At 37.5% G+C, this 16,334-nt stretch overlaps 2 protein-coding genes and 1 pseudogene across 3 annotated transcripts; all 3 read right to left on the reverse strand.

The window, feature by feature from the left end:
- Positions 1-3,523: 3,523 nt before the first annotated feature.
- LOC122116863 (regenerating islet-derived protein 3-beta-like) lies at positions 3,524-5,782 on the reverse strand. The gene is made up of 5 exons (XM_042690434.1): positions 5,704-5,782; positions 5,118-5,236; positions 4,785-4,922; positions 4,061-4,187; positions 3,524-3,790 (listed from the first exon to the last, which is right to left on the reverse strand). Exons 1-5 carry the CDS (start codon positions 5,777-5,779, stop codon positions 3,723-3,725), a joined length of 528 nt encoding a protein of 175 aa, XP_042546368.1. The 5' UTR covers positions 5,780-5,782; the 3' UTR covers positions 3,524-3,722.
- Positions 5,783-8,923: 3,141 nt separating this feature from the next.
- Positions 8,924-10,065, reverse strand: LOC122116765 (annotated as a pseudogene).
- A 2,959-nt stretch (positions 10,066-13,024) lies between these two features.
- On the reverse strand, positions 13,025-15,814 carry LOC122116864 (regenerating islet-derived protein 3-beta-like). Of its 2 annotated transcripts, none has more exons than XM_042690435.1 (6): positions 15,750-15,814; positions 15,378-15,555; positions 14,921-15,039; positions 13,866-14,003; positions 13,518-13,644; positions 13,025-13,302 (listed from the first exon to the last, which is right to left on the reverse strand). In XM_042690435.1, the coding sequence occupies exons 2-6, from the start codon at positions 15,436-15,438 to the stop codon at positions 13,235-13,237; spliced, it is 513 nt and encodes a 170-aa protein (XP_042546369.1). In that variant the 5' UTR covers positions 15,439-15,555; positions 15,750-15,814; the 3' UTR covers positions 13,025-13,234. The 2 variants fall into 2 exon arrangements, with proteins under 2 accessions (XP_042546369.1, XP_042546370.1); XM_042690436.1 differs by having other exon boundaries at positions 15,378-15,499; positions 15,750-15,765.
- Between the last annotated feature and the right edge of the window lie 520 nt (positions 15,815-16,334).

The following is a 16,334-nucleotide window of genomic DNA, read 5'->3' on the forward strand; positions in this document are numbered from 1 at the left end:
TATTATCAAGTGCTACACAATTATCACAAGAATCTGGCAACCACTCAAACATAGTATTTGATAAGCAATAAGTGTATCTGAATATCTAAGAAAATCTTAGATATATAAGAGATAAACATAGACTTTTGATTTAGGATTTTTCTCAGAATAGAGTGCACAGACCCTCAGAAGCTTATCTATCAGACTCAAGTGAGAACTGAGTAAAATTCTCATTCATTTAATGCACATTAACTTTAATGACACCTTGGCATCTGGTCTTCACAGAACTCAGATTTTTAGGTGGCCTCAAGAAATTCGCTTTGCTTCAAATGTCACCTGCTATCTCAGCCTCACATTTCCTGGAGTTTTTCCTGGAGGAAAAAAAAAGAAAAACAGGAGAGTGGGCATGGGCCACAGTAACCACTTGAGAGATAACAGCTCCATTGAGCACAGACATTGCTGGCAGGGGAAGCATGTGAGGGAGGGTCAGAATTAGAAGTAACCAGTGGCACCACTGAGGAAGGAAGGGGAGGAGTGATACTGTGTGAAAGATATGGAGTCCTCACCTCTCTACTCCTATGACTCGCAGCACTCACATCTGCATCTATCCAGAATTTTGGTGTTCAAAATAATGCAAAACAATAGAACTTAAAGGCCTGGGAACTTTGGGGAAAATTGATATGCACAACAGGCAGATCCGTCACAGAGTCTTCATCTGCAGTGGGGGAAGATGAAGAGAGGGATTAGATGAAATGAATAGGGTCTCCAATAAAGTGGTATACTTGGGTACACCAAGTACACACAATGTTTGTGAGGCTTATCTTTTGTATTAGAGTCAATATTCACACCCACTCTTACATTTTCCTGTGCTTTCAGGTTTCTACTTATTTTTTTTATTCCACATTATGTAGAGGGATATTTCATTTTTGCTTTTTTCCTTCATTCCTTCATTTTACTTTTTTCTTCATTCCATTACTCCCCTACTCTGGTCTTACAGTTTTTTATATGGAGTCCTTCTATTTCTCCTTCCCTGTAGTTCATTACTGATTTTTCACACTTTTCTCTTTCCAATGATTAATGGAAATTAGAACTTCCTGGCAAGATGTTGAATTAAGATGATTGATTAGAAGGAAGGCTGGAAGAGGGAGGAATTGCAGGTCATTTCCTGCTGTGAGAGTCTCAACATTACCACATGATACTGATGAGTGTTCACATGAACATTCACACAGCACTCAGTGTGAGATGCAGAGAAATCTCATCTTCTGCCTAAGACAGGGGCATCAGGCAGGGCAGCAGCATTCAGGACATTCTGCGGAGGGCCATAGGAGGCAGCATCTTGCCTGTAATCAAGGAGGCAATGAGTGTCACTTATGCCAGCAGGCCATAGAGGGAACCTACAGTGACACCTTATCCTGTGTCTAGTCCTATATGGATTTTTGAAATAATTGGGATGCATATGCAGGTGAATGATAGACCGTAACTAGTATTTGACATGCTTTCCAGAAGTTGTCTACCAAGAATACAAGACTCTTGTGGGCAAAGTCTGGGAATAGTCCAGATGCTGTCTGTTTGCTGCTGCTCTAAGGTCAGAGATTTCCCCACACACAGCTAAAGCCTGAAACTTCCCGACATTCTCTTTTAGGAGTATACAGACCACCTCTTGGTAAAAATTAAACTCTTATTCTAGTCTGATAAGTGTTATTCCTTGTTTTGTTAAGTAATAAAATATTATTAGAGATATTTTGATCAACTTGGAAAAATTATTTGTATAGGCATGTAGGTATTTATTTTTACCTTGTAGTTTAAGTTTAAAATAAATTAGAGGGCTGGGAAGGTGGCTCAGTGGTAGAGTGCTTGCCTTGCATGCAAGAGGCCCTAGTTCAGTTCCTCAGCACTACATAAGCAGAAAAAGCCAAAAGTGGCACTGTGGCTCAAGTGGTAGAGCACTAGCCTTGAGCTGAATTGCTGAGAGATAGCTGAAGAGCTGAGAGACAGCACCCAGGTCCAGAGTTCAGGTTCTATGACTGACCAAAAATAATAGGATATAAAATTGGGTATATTAAGAATTCAGGTGAAGAAAGACAAATACTCAAAGGGTAAATTGTTGTTATATCTTTATATAAAATCATTTAGCAATAATGGGGAAATTGTCAGAATAAAAATGGTGTCCTGACATATACGTTAGAAGTGTCTAGAATACCAGCAGTGATCAAAAGATTGTGAGATTGAGGTCACACTAGGCTTCATGGGAAATTCCAGTCCAACTTTGACTACATAATGGAACCTTGTCTCAAAAGTACAAAAAAAATGGAGTCACTTGTGTCAATCCTTCAAGAAGTACTAAAATCTAAGATTCTCTGTCACAAGGTGAAGTCTATTATTTAATTTTGCCTTACTATTGTATTTTGCTTTATAATGGTGCTTCTACATTTAAACTTGAATAAACATCCAAAAGACTGTGTTACAGGTGGACCCATTGCAACAATGAGATATACAGATGTTATGTCAAAGTAATGAACTTTGGCGGGGTGGGGTAGTAGGAGTGGGGGGAGGTGGTGGTATGGGAGTGTGGGGGTGGGGGGTGGAGAGGGGAAGGGAAGGTATGGGAAAACAAAGGAGGAGGCAACAATGCTTGATAAGAAATGTACTCACTATATTGCCCATGTAATTGTAACCCCTCTCTATGGTATTTTCACACAAAAAAAGAAAAAAATAGAATGTAACTATTTTTTCCTTTAAGCAAATATTTTTCAACGCAATTAAAAATGTGATAAAGTATTTCATCATAACTTTTCTCATAATTTAACGATTTTATTTCATAAATATGAGTTATATGATCATCATTATAGTCTTTTATTCAGAACTTTCTAACTTACTTTTAGGAAGCTCTACTGGAAACAGATTCTCTCAGATGTTGCTTGTTAGGAAAGTATTGCTTTCACATTTGACTAATGTTGTGGTCTCTAGTTTTTAAAAAAAAATCATTTCAACATATTCAATAATTGATTTCCTCTCATATTTGCTGATGGGTCTAATAATTGTCTTTGTTTCATGTGGGAAAGCTATTCCTTTCATTTCTGACCATGTTCATGATGTGCTCTTTGACAATGGTGTTTTGTAGGTTGAATACAATATGTATAAGTTTGTTTTTGTGTTATTTATTTCATTGAGTATTCCTTGAGGTTATAGAATCTAAAACATAAAATTTATCTTTATATTTAGAAAATAAATAACCAATATCCTTCAATATTTTCCTTCTGTGAATTTCTCTTTTTCTTCTCCTGATATTGCTATCATTAATGTTTTACCACCTAACATGTATGGCTGTGCCATAAGTAGGACAGGTAGGCAGTGTGTAGGTGGAAGGGCTGTCTTTATCTGAGGACAATATGACCCTCCCTGTGAGCATTGCTGGGGATGCATCTTCAGGCATATTCCTTTAGGCCTGGGTAGAATAGAAGAAGCAACTCCCAGAACTTCCTCCTCTAAACCTTCAACCCTCCTACACAGTCTTACTACTAAAACAGAACACAAAAGCCAAAAATATGAAAAAAAAGTCTTTAATATGGATTTTTCTGACCAGAGTCCACCCCAATGGTAGAGGGATTGTAAATTGGATAGAGAAAAGAGAAGAGGGAAAGTCAGATCTAGATGTGGGAAGACCATGGCCTTCTTAGTCTTCACACTTGTTCTCTAGTCTATGATGAGCTTCTTGATGATGCTGGATGCAGATTCCCATTTGCTTAGCCCTTGAATTTGCAGACATAAGGTAATTGTGTATCACAGTTATAGTCTCTCCACTTCAGGAATCCTTGAGTGAAAGAAAAGAAATGAAGTAAACATTGGGGGAGGTAGAGTTTCTGTGGCATAGTGAAGCATTAGATCTGACCTAGGCTTTACGGTCTCATCCTTATCTTTTTCAGTATCACATTTTATAGGAAAGGAGATTCAAAGAAAGGAGAGTAAGAGGAGATGGAAGAATTCAACCCCACATTGCATACCCACAGCATAGGAGGAACAGGCACAGGGGGGAAAAAGGAGAGAGGGGGAAATGGTTGGAGGTGGCTCTTTAGTTTCTTACCTGAGTTTCGTGACAGGGTCCCACAGTAACCACGATCAGCATAAATGGAAGGGTTCCTTTCCCAGTTCAGATAGTTCAGCACATCAGAGTTACTCCATTCCCAGCCATCTGCATTGGGTTCCTCACCCTATTCAGAAGATGCAGCCATAAGGATGGAATGTCACTGGTTCTCGGCCTCCCTGGTCCTTTGCCTGCATAACTTCTGACTTAGAACTATGTCTTCACCCTTCTATAAAGCCTCCACTTTGATTTGTCCCTCTGTGGGATACTCAACCATAATCTCATTGATTGGTCCCATCCAATTATGAGAAGAACTTCAAACCACTTGAAATAATAGGTTCCTCTTTATACATGCACTGCATTTTTTGTTTTCTCTGAACCTCAAAAATAGTGTTTTATTTTATAGCAATAAAACATAAATCTGATTTATGTGTATGATCTGATCTCAATGTGTATGATCTGATCTCCTGAATTTCAGACATCTGCTTATTAACATTACCTCCTGAAAATTGTGTCAAAGCTGACTATAGGCACATTCATTTCTTCTGAATACTAGACACCTTCACAGAACTCTGTTCTTCAGAGAGATTCAGAGGTTTCTTTTGATCCCAAATGGCAACCACAGGTTGCCTTCTTTAGAGTCCCTGGGCTTTTGCAATACAGGCAAGAAGAGTGGGGCACAACAACCACTTGAAATAACCAAGAGGAGATGATGGAATCTCACCAGTGTGGGGTCATGGAGCCCCATCCAGACATATTGGTAGGTAGTCGCTGTGTTCTTGACCAGAGTAGACACGAAGGATGCCTCAGCCCCACTGAGCACAGACACAAGGTGACCTGAGGGCCGCTTCTGGCAGGCCAACTGTGTCAAGGAGGGAAAGAAAGAGAGGGAGCCTGAGAAGGTCAGAAAATGGTAAGTATGTCTTCAGGACATAGACATTAACTCAGATATGCAGATAAGGATGTTTACAGGAGTCCCCAGGAAAGCTGAAGGTTGAAGTCCAAGATTGTGTATTCTTCCTAGTACCCATATTCAGCCCCACCTCTCAGCACTCACATCGGCACTAGTCCAGGATTTGGGTGATTTAAACAAGGCATAGCAGTAAGAGGCATAGGCCTGGGCGCCTTTGGGACAGCTGATGCGAGCAGCAGGTACATCCTTCTGGGAGTCCTCACCTGAGGTGAAAAGAGATAATGACAAGGAAGAAATGAAATGAGTACCCAGGATTGAGTAGAGAGCACAATGAACTGTAGAGTCTGCTTAAGGCCTGCCCTTTGGGTGGAAAATTCTTATTTTAAGTGTGGCCGGCATCTTTATTCATCTAATCATGTTTGATATGCCAGGTCTTAACCTTGGACCTCCAATTATTCTCTTTTTCTCCACTGACTTTCCACACTTTCCTGCCTTCAACCCACCAAAATCAATAAATCAGAGTAACCAGACAAAATGAGAAACTATTTCATTTCACTGATGAAAGAAAGCTGTTATGGTCCCACTACAAGTAATGAAGGAGAGATATTGAAGGTGCTTTCCTTATGGGTGGATTGTCTTCAGCATTACTAATTAGGCAGAAAGGGAACATAACTGTCCTCATTCTGGCTGTGAACGGTTCACAGGGAATCCACTGTAAGATAAATCTCACCTTGCACCTGAGATAGGAGCATCAGGCAGGACAGAAGCATCCAGGACATGCTGGAGAAGGTTGAAGGAGGCAGCATCTTGTCTGTGAGTGAGGAAGCCATCAGCATGATTGAAGGTATCACCGGAGAGAGATAAAGAGAGACATAGACCTGGATACACACACACACACACACACACACACACACACACACACACACACAATATATAAAGATCCCAGCCTTTTGTCCTTTGTCTACTCCTTTATAGATAGATTGATCTTGATCATATTCATCACCATGTGTATTTTCCAATTGAATTGAAGAATCTATATTCTCTATTCATCTAAGACTCCAAAGGCAGTCTTTGATGATTCTCATATCTCTTAGGTTCTCTGAGCAGACCACCTTTCCCACAATCTTAATGTGTACCATAAAAAAATCTACCCAGGCTTTTCTTTTCATGCAGTTCCCACTTACCTGTCTACCAAAAACTGAAGATGGTTTGTCAGCACAGAAAACACTGGGGCTTTTATAAAGGGATCTGTGGGAGGGTGCGTTGAGATAGATAACTGGACTGTGTATAAAGGTCAAAGATCACGGATATTGTTTGACATGGATTCCAGGAAAGTCCCACAAAATGGAGGAGGCGCTTCCTGGCAAGAGAATATTAACAACTGATGTTGCTTCTTTCCTGTTAATAGGTCAGCTACTTTTCTCAGGTACAGGTGAGGTTTGAACTTTAACTTTTCTCACTCTTTGCAGATATTCTGTTCCAAGAAATTTAGGAGTATGTTGTCTGAGGTGATAATTATGTTGTTACACTACTTTGAAAGCCTTATGGCCTTGAATTGTTCTGGGAAATAATTATCAGCAGTGTTTTTATCAACCTGTGAAAAACTAACTTTTTATATCCACCTGCAAAAATAACCTATGCTTATAAAATATAGTGAGTTTTCTATTGATCTTGCTAGCTATGTCCTTTGCCTTGCAGAAGCTCTGCAACTTCATGCAATCCCATTTGTCCAACCTTTCTTTGATTTTTTGTGTTTCGTGGTCTCTATTAAGAAAATTTCGGCCTGCACCAAGGAGACCACGGACTGGGAGAAGATCTTCACTAGCCATACAATGGACAAGGGTTTCATATCTAAAATATACTTGGAACTCAAAAAATTAAATCCCCCATCAACAAATCCTCAAAGAAACAACTGCCCAATAAATAAGTGGGCTAAAGACTTAAAGAGAAACTTCTCTGAAGAAGAAAAAAGGATGGCCAATAGACACATGAAGAAATGTTCAACCTCCCTAGTCATAAAAGAAATGCAAATCAAAACAACATTGATATACCACCTCACCCCAATTAGAATGGCAAAAATCAAGAACTTTAACAACAACAGATGCTGTAGGGGATGTGGACAGAAGGGAACCTTACTTCATTGTTGGTGGGAGTGTAAACTTGTTCAACCACTTTGGAAAGCAGTGTGGAGGTTCCTCAAAAGACTTCACATAGAGCTCTCCTATGACCCAGCAATCCCACTTTTGGGCATTTACCCAAATGTTTACAAACAAGACCATACTAAAGCTACCAGCGCAACTATGTTTATTGCAGCATTATTTACCATAGCTAAGATAGGGAACAAACCCAGATGCCCCTCAGTAGACGAATGGATCAAGAAAATGTGGTATATATACACAAGGGAATTCTATACCTCCATCAGAAAGAATGACATTGCCCCATTTGTTAGGAAATGGAAAGACTTGGAAAAAATTATATTAAGTGAAGTAAGCCAAGCCCAAAGAAACATAGGTCTCATGGTTTCCCTCATTTGCAATAGTTAGTATATGTCTGAGTCAAGCAGAAAAGGTCAGAAAAGGTGATGTCAGGAAAATGAACCCTAAGATATGTATTTAAATGTTTTTTTCTTTCATGCGATTGTTTCTAATGCATTTATAAGATGATTTCTTTGTTGCTTTGTATGTCCCTCCCCCACAGTATAACCCCTGCTTTCACTATATTTGATGTTGGTATAATTTGTGGAGGAGATGGGAAAAGCAAATCGTTTAAGGATACAGGTGGACTCGTTGCAACAATGAGAAGTAGAAGTTGTCATGTGGAAAACGAACTTTACAACCGTGGTGGGGGGGGAAGGATTGGTGGGGGGGTAGGGGAAGGCTGGGAAGGGATGTGAAGGGTAAACAAAGGAAGAGGCTGCAATGCTTGATAAGAAATGTACTTATTATCTTGCCCATGTAATTGTAACCCCTCTGTACAGTATGTTCACAAAAATAAAAAATAAAAAATATATAGTGAGTTTTGAAATAAATTTACCCACCAGGTCTGTAATCTCAGCAATCAGTAGCTGAGAAGAAGTATGTTTCTGTAGCTTGGGCTATGCAAGCTAGTCTCTGTCTTGCAAATAAGTGACACAAAAATGTAAAAATTGGTTGAGGTAGGGATAAGCTTATGAATTAACTTATGGAAAGGGAAATACTTATACAAAGGGAAGAAGTAATACCTCAGATTTTCTGATCCAACATTGTTGCAAGGTCATTGGGTATGATAAGGGACACAAATCTGCGGGGTCTGAAATGGTGAGGCTGAGGTATGAGGATTTCAAGTTCAAGGCCACCTGAGTTACATGCTGAGAGCTATCTCTACAAATAAACAATTAAAAACACAAATAAAGGAAAGCACATTAAGAGGTGATTTTGTACATAAAATCTTATTTTTTAGAGACACAGGATCTCAATATGTGATCGCCCAGGTTGACTTCACATTCACCCTTCTTCAGCTTCATCCTGTTGCTGCGATTGTGAAAGTATCAACATATCTCACCTTCCATAAGCATTATAAGGAATCATAGCCAACACAATTGCCTGCTAGCCACTTCTTTTGTGGGAAATCTGAGAGTAATTAGTAAAATACAAAAAAAAAAATTATACTTTGGCAAGATTAATTAAACAGCACTCAAAACATTCACACAGTGAGACCAATGGAGAATATTCTTAGGAGAGGATCATAAGTGTGGATCACAAAAGCTCTATACCTATGTGCATATGATCCTATAAAATGGTGATTCTTAAAATTGTATTTCTTGTGGTTTATGACTTTAATAGTCATAATTTTACTAAATATTATCTGCTATTTTATTTTTTAAGAATCCCATCAATTTTTATTCAAATTTTCCAAAATTTATACTAGGTGTGTTGACTTCTTCTAAATGTATGGCATTGCCCATTTGAATACTTTGTCTTTCCTGTATGCTTCTTCCTTATGTATAATTCTTCAATAGAAACCCAAATCTTGGGTTGCCCGGTTAGGAGCCTCTGACCTACTGTTCTGATTAAGTTTCTTTTCAATCTTCATGGCCAACATCTGGCTTATAAAAGCAAGCCTCTTGATCTTTACAATCATTTGCTGAAAGGGTGATACTACATTGTTACCAATAAACACATGCCCTAATTTATAATCAATCTTGGCATCTAGTCCTGCGTTTTTTAAAATCAAATTCACAATCTGCCTTGCAGTTTCCCCTGGAGCCCTACCAAGTTTATCTGACACTATAATAATGCTTGTACACTGGTGAACTTGATAAAAAGTCTCAAATATGAGTAGACAGGCATTCTGAGTGAAATAGTCAAGAAAAGTCACTAAAAAGAAGTCATTCACAAGCACCAATTCACATTCCTTCCGCTTTTTCTGAACCCTGTCAAAGTACAAGTTAGCATACAAGCATTCTACAAACTTGGCAATTGGGTCTTTATATGTGTAAGACTGTTGAATAATTTTTACTCGATCTTTCAGCACTTGCTAACATCTTTGATAGGAGTGTAGTGGACAAATAAGGAGAGTATGTACATACTTCTTCTGAATTGCATTAAAGTACTGTGGCTGGTAAAGGAAGACTTGATTAATAATATTATGGTGACTCCTGGAGTTGTTGAAGAAAACAAAGACCAATGAAAGAGTCACCTTCTCTGCTGAAGAGACTGGAGTGGAGACTCCAGTCTCACCACAGAATTATTATCTATGAGTTTCCCGTGGCCCCTCCCAATTACTTGCTATTTTCATTGTGTGGAGATTTGTTCTTATGGTATAAAAGAAATGATGTGTAAATGATTTAGTGCTTTAGCATTAATAAGGCAGTGTCATTAACATGTGTCCTTTCATGTTCATACACTTATAAGTAGATAAAAAACATATATCATCATTTTGCTATGCCCTGAAGTTGATGAAGCAGGGGAGGTAATTAAGTAAATCTTAGTAATGAACTTCCCTAGTTTATAGTCTTTCTGACTAAGTAGGAAGTTTTATGATGAAGTGAAGGAGTTACCTTGTGAAAAAACAAAAACAAGTTTAACACTGATTTGTAACTTACTCTTCTCATAGAAGATGCTTTGTATTGGGTAATGGTCTGAAAGACAAACAAATTATTCACACAGTTCTAGATGATATATTTTCAAAATTGATCAATATAAATTGAACAAATTAATGAGTTTCATTGTGTCAAACAATATATATTCTGACAATCTAGCCCAACTATTATTTCTCTCTTCATTTTCTTTTCTTTCCCTTAACTTCTAGTCTTATTTCTTAATAGTTTCTCTTTTATTTTCAGTCATTTTTAATGTTTCCATGCTTAGGGGAGGCCTGTCTTTCTATGGATAGCCTATTTCAATTAACAGGATATTCTTTGATGCAATCCACTAAATTTGAATATGCAAGTATATCTTCTGTGTGCTGTCTTGGATTCCTTTAGTGATCTTTGATTCCAAGGTTGAACCTTGCCATGTCACCTAGACTGGCTTAGTGCCATTTGTACTTCCATTTGTTTAAGTTTTTTTTTTTCTTTTTCACCTTATTTGCCTATTGTTGACTAGATTACATATTGTTTTAGTGTATAGTGTTTAGCACTTTATATATTCTCTATTTTCAGATGAAGATTTTTTCGAAAATTTTCTCCTATTCAGTAAATTGTTTCTTCATGCTGCTAATAGTTTTCTTTGCTTGAAAAATCTTTTTAATTCAGTTTAGTTTCACTTGTTAAAGCTTGTTTGGGTTTTATAAACTATTGATATCCTACTTAGGAAATTATTGCTTATGTTAATATCTTAAAGTATGTTTTCTCTGTTTTCTTCCAGTATTTTCAAAGCTTATGATGTTCCATTAATGTCTTTAGAACATTTTTAGTTATTTTTAATCATGGGTAGTGATAGGAGTCTAATTTCGACTTTCTGAATGTGCCTAGAACTGTTTGTCAAAATGGCTGTATTTTACCCAATGTTTTTTTTTGCTACCTTTATAGAGACTCTATTGCTAAATAGGCATGGGTTTATTTGAGTCTTTTTTTTCTGTTCCATCAGCTTATGTGTTATTTTTATACTAATACCATGCTATTTTATTAAGATGGCTTTTTCGTTTGTTTTAAAATTAGACATAATGTTATTGCTTTCACTGTTCATTTTGTTGAGGATTATTTTATGCTAAAAAGTGCATTTTAGTATTTCTTGTAGAGCGGAATTGCACTGTGTATGTACATCATTTGTAATAATATGGCCCTTTTCATAATATGCATATCCATGTATATGAGCTGTCTTTCTTTTAGTATCTTCAACAACTTCTTCAGAATTTAAAATTTTTCATTATACACCATTCTCACCCATAAGTTAGATTTGCCACTTTGTTGAGGTTGTTGCTAATGATACTGTTTCCTTAATTTCTTTCTCAAATAGTCATTAATGGGGCATAGAACAGTTCCTATTATGGTTTTTACATTTTATATCCTGAATTTGATTATCAATTCTAAGAGGCTTTAGAGTTTTCTTAGGATCATCAAACAGAAATAACAGAAACCTATTTATTTCCTACATATATACTTTTGGTTTCTTTCCCTTGCATTATTGATCTTGCTAGCATTTCTCCTACTACATGAGTAAGAGTCATGTGAGTAGAAACTGCAGTCTTATTGGTGATCTTAGATGTTATGGGTTTATTCTGTATAGCCTTTGTAATTTTGAGATATATTATTTTAAGGTAATAATAATTTAATAAGAGCTTTTACCATAAAAACATTATAACTTTTATCAAAGTCTTTTCAGCATCTAATTTGCACCTATTTTATGCATGCTTTCTATAGTTGCTTATTGTATGCAGTACTGTTTGATGTAACATTATGTTTACTTGTATATGTCAAATCATTTTTGTGTCTCTACTATGAAATTTGCTTGACCATATAGATGATCTTTACAATGTGAAATTGAAATGGGCTTCAAGTGTGTATTGAGAATTTTGCATTTTCAGGGCTATTGGACTCGGCACAATTTTGGTAGATCGAATGTTCTTAGAAATGTATCAATTTCCAGTTTGTTAGAAAAAAGTGTTCTCAAAGAAGTCTCTAATTATTTTCACAATTTTATTGGCCTTTGTATTTGTACCACCTTTTTCCTCTCTAATGTTATAAATATATAATTTTCCCTTCTTCTTTTGGTCAGTTGGTTAAGAATGTATCACTTGTTTATCTGTTCAAAGAATTAATTTTGGATTCACTAACTCTGTACATATTTAGGCTCTTGTGTATTAATTTCTGCTCTAATATACTTTCTTTCAATCTATTACTTTGGAGTTTTTTTTATTTTTGTAGGAGCTTAAGGTCCATTATTGAGCTATTCATCTGAGATATGTCTGAAGGCTTTCAAGTGAACTCTAATAAGTATAAACTTTCCTCAACCATCTGCTGTTCAGTATCACTGCATTTGAATATTTTCTATGGTTCTTTTTTGTTGATTTGTAGTTTTATTTTGTTGTGATGTGATAGAACACACGGGGTTAAGACAATTTTTCATGCTAGTAAAAACTTGCTTTATACACTAAAATGTGATTCGTTTTGGAGAAACTTGTGCTGAGAAGAATGAGTATTCTGTAGTTGTTGAGTGAAATCGTCTGTAGATATATGTTAAGATCTTTTTAGGTCTACAGTGTTACTTAATATTCAAGATTCTTTGTTGATTTATTTTTGCCTGGATGACATATGTAATGTTATCTTATGATGGATGTCTTGGAGTATTTCCAAAGTGATTGGTGTAATTCTTAATGACATTAGGTGCATCAAACAACGAGGATAAACGTAGGCACTGAGCATGGGAAAGGCAATGTCTACTCTGTCTACTGCACCATACTATGCAAGCAGGAATACCCTCTCCTCACAGAGCACTGGATGGAATGCATCATGAATCATCATATATTTTCCTAAGATGTAGATGAATTTGAAGAGGGAAATTCCAGAGCTCCTTCCCTAGTCACTCAGCTACACTCAAGTAAGCCACATTATAAAAATGTGCGCACAAGTGTTGAAAAATAATGACAAAGTTTTTATTGCATCTGTCTGACCATCATCTGACCAATAATAACACAGGCAAAGGATTGAAAGAAGGCTGGAGAGGAGGGAAGAGGTTGGAAAATCAGTGTGGGATATGGGGAAGAAATGTTATTCCAGTTGAGATTTGCATTTGGTCCAAGTCAATATTCTTAAGAAACTTGGCTTCTGAGGTCCCACCTGCCTATCCTTTGAACTTGCAGACATAGGGCAATTGCACATCACACTGAACATCTCTCCATTTCAGAAATCCTGGAGAAAGAGAAGATGTATTGTAAATACAATAAGAAGGTAGAGATTAGTATCCTCACATTGACTAGTGACTCCCTCTGTAAGGAAGGATATTCAAAGAAAACAGATATAAGAAAAGATGAGAGAGATTAAATACATCTTAGCTTATAAGTGCAGGCCCCAGGATATAGGAGAAGGAGAGATGGCTGGTCAGTGATGGTTCCTAGGTTTCTTACCTGAGTTACTTGATAAGCTCCCACAGTAACCACGGTCTGGGGCAGTGGAAGGATTCCTATCCCAGTTGAAGAAGTTTAACACATCAGAATTACTCCACTCCCATCCATCTCCATTGGGTGATTGACCCTATATAGAGAAGGTGCCAGCAAGGAAAGTTAATGGACTTTAGAATCTGCATGCAGGATATATTAACTGGGACAATGGATTCATCTTTTCACTTGTTCTTCAGGACTTCTCTTTACCCAAAATATTATTCTAAGTCTCTGATCTCATGTCCCTCCAGAAGAGTGTGCCTGGAGCACATTAACTACTGGAGAGGTAATAGAGATAAGACAATGGGACCTCACCAGTGTAGGGTCATGGAGTCCAATCCATATGTATTGGTAGTTGTTCACAGTACTCTTCACCAGAGATGACACGAAGGATGCCTCAGCTTCAGTGAGCACGGACACAAGGTGGCCAGAAGGCCGCTTCTGACAAGCCAACTGTTAAATGAGGGACAGAATGAAAGGTAACTTGAAGAAGGTCAGATTAGATGTAGCTGTCTCTTCATGACACAAATATTAACCCAGATATAAAGCTAAAGCTTCCAGCACAACTATGTTTATTGCAGCATTATTTACCATAGCTAAGATATGGAACCAACCCAGATGCCCCTCAGTAGATGAATGGATCAAGAAAATGTGGTGTATATACACAATGGAATTCTATGCCTCCATCAGAAAGAATGACATTGCCTCATTTGTTAGGAAATGGAAAGACTTGGAAAAAATTATATTAAGTGAAGTAAGCCAGGCCCAAAGAAACATAGGTCCCATGGTTTCCCTTATTTTCAGTAACTAGTATATGTCTGAGTCAAGCAGAAAAGGTCAAATAAGTTGATGTTAAGTGAAAGGAACCCCAAGATAAGTATTCAAATGTTTTTGCTTTCATGTGATTGTTTCTAACATATTTATAAGATGATTTCTGTTGCTTTGTATGTCCCTCCCCCAGGATATAAGCTCTGTTCTCACTGTATTTGATGTTGGTATAATTTGTGGAGGGGAAAGGAAAAACCAATTTGTTTAAATAGGGATACAGCTGGACCCATAGCAACAATGAGATGTACAAATCATTATGTCAAAAAACAAACTTTATAACTTTGGCTGGGGTGGGAGAGGGGGTGTGGGAGGGAGATAAGAAGGGATGGGAAGGGGAAACAAAGGAGGAAGCAACAACGCTTGATAAGAAATGTACTCATTATCTTGCCCATGTAATTGTAAACCCTCTGTATGGTATTTTCACAATAAAAAAAGTATTTATGTAAGTCCCAAGGAACAGCTGAAGTTTGAAGTTTGAGATCTTGTATTCTCCCCAATATCCTTATTTGTCCCTATCCCTAACCCCACCTCTCTGAACTCACATCTGCCTTTGTCCAGGATTTCGGTGTCTTAAACAAGGCATAGCAGTGGGAGGAATAGGCCTGGGCACCATTGGGACAACTGATTCTTGGAGAAGGCAGGTCCTTCCGTGGGTCCTCACCTAGTGGGGATGGAGATAAAAAAAATGAAGTAAAATGAAGAATGGAGATGTGTGGTGAGGTCAGCTCAGAGAATTCTTATGAAGCTTGTCTTCTATTTCTTTAACTCTCAACTAGTTAGAGCATTCTGAAAAATTGGAAGTTCTTTTCATTCAATTGATGATAGACAATTGTAATAGGTCCACCATTAGGGACATGATACAAGGCAGAATGGAGTTTCAAGCAATTTTGTTGTTTGCAGTAGATTTTATTCAACATTACTAAATGGGACACTCTGGTCATTCCTCATTGTTATTGTGAATGTTCACAGAGAATACAGGGCTAGTCAGAGAAATTTTACCTTGCACCGGGGATAGTAGCATCAGGCACAGCAGCATCCAGTACATACTAGAAAACGCCATGAGAGTCTGTGTCCTGTAGGTGATTGAAGAGGCAATCTAGAGTCACTCAAGGACAGGAGGCCTTAGAGAGAACACACAAAGTTCCTTCTGTCTCAGCTCTTTTTCTCTGATGTAGTCCTGAAAGGAAGCATTGACCTTGATCACATCTATCTAATTTTGTAATTATTGTATAAATGGTGGAACGTACAACCTCTAATAGCTCCTATAGGCAACATTATCAGTTCTATGAATTCCTGCACTTTGTGATCTTCTTCAAATGTATAGAGAAAATGCCCTGTCTAACAATCTCATCCTGATGCACCTCTACTTACCTGTGTTGCAAGAATCTGGGATGGTTTTCAAGGAGGAAAGAATGGGGCTTTTATAAGAGAACCTGAGGGAAGAACATTGAAATGAATTGCAGGAATGCATATGCATGTCTAGAGTCATGTGTACTGCTTATCATGGACTCCAGGAGATTCCCATCAAGTGGAGCTGTTTTCTGGTAAAGCCTGGAAATAACCACAGATGTTGTCTTTTCCCATTAGCAGACCTGCTCTGTTCCCAGGTGCAGGTAAAGTTTAAACTTTCCTCATCCTGTGTCAGATTTCTTGTTCTGGAAACATAACACTGTGATGACATATATGCAATTAATGATGTTGATTCAAGGTTTTGAAAATATGAAAAGTGTGGATAGTAAATTATAATATGTATCAGCAGTGGATTTTGATTCAACCCAACAGAACGTACATCTATAGGCTTTCACATATCTTACTTTATACCTAGTTATAATATTTAAGTAAGTTCAGTAGTGAAATACCAGTATGTTAGGCTTTAAATATATTTACTACCTGGGGCTGGGAAAATGGCTCAGTGGTAGAGTGCTTGCATTGAGTGCATGAGGCCCTAGATTCAAT

The sequence above is a fragment of the Dipodomys spectabilis genome, unplaced genomic scaffold (assembly GCF_019054845.1).
Source record: "Dipodomys spectabilis isolate Male_0828 unplaced genomic scaffold, ASM1905484v1 ptg000137l, whole genome shotgun sequence".
In the NCBI taxonomy this organism is placed as follows: domain Eukaryota; kingdom Metazoa; phylum Chordata; class Mammalia; order Rodentia; family Heteromyidae; genus Dipodomys; species Dipodomys spectabilis.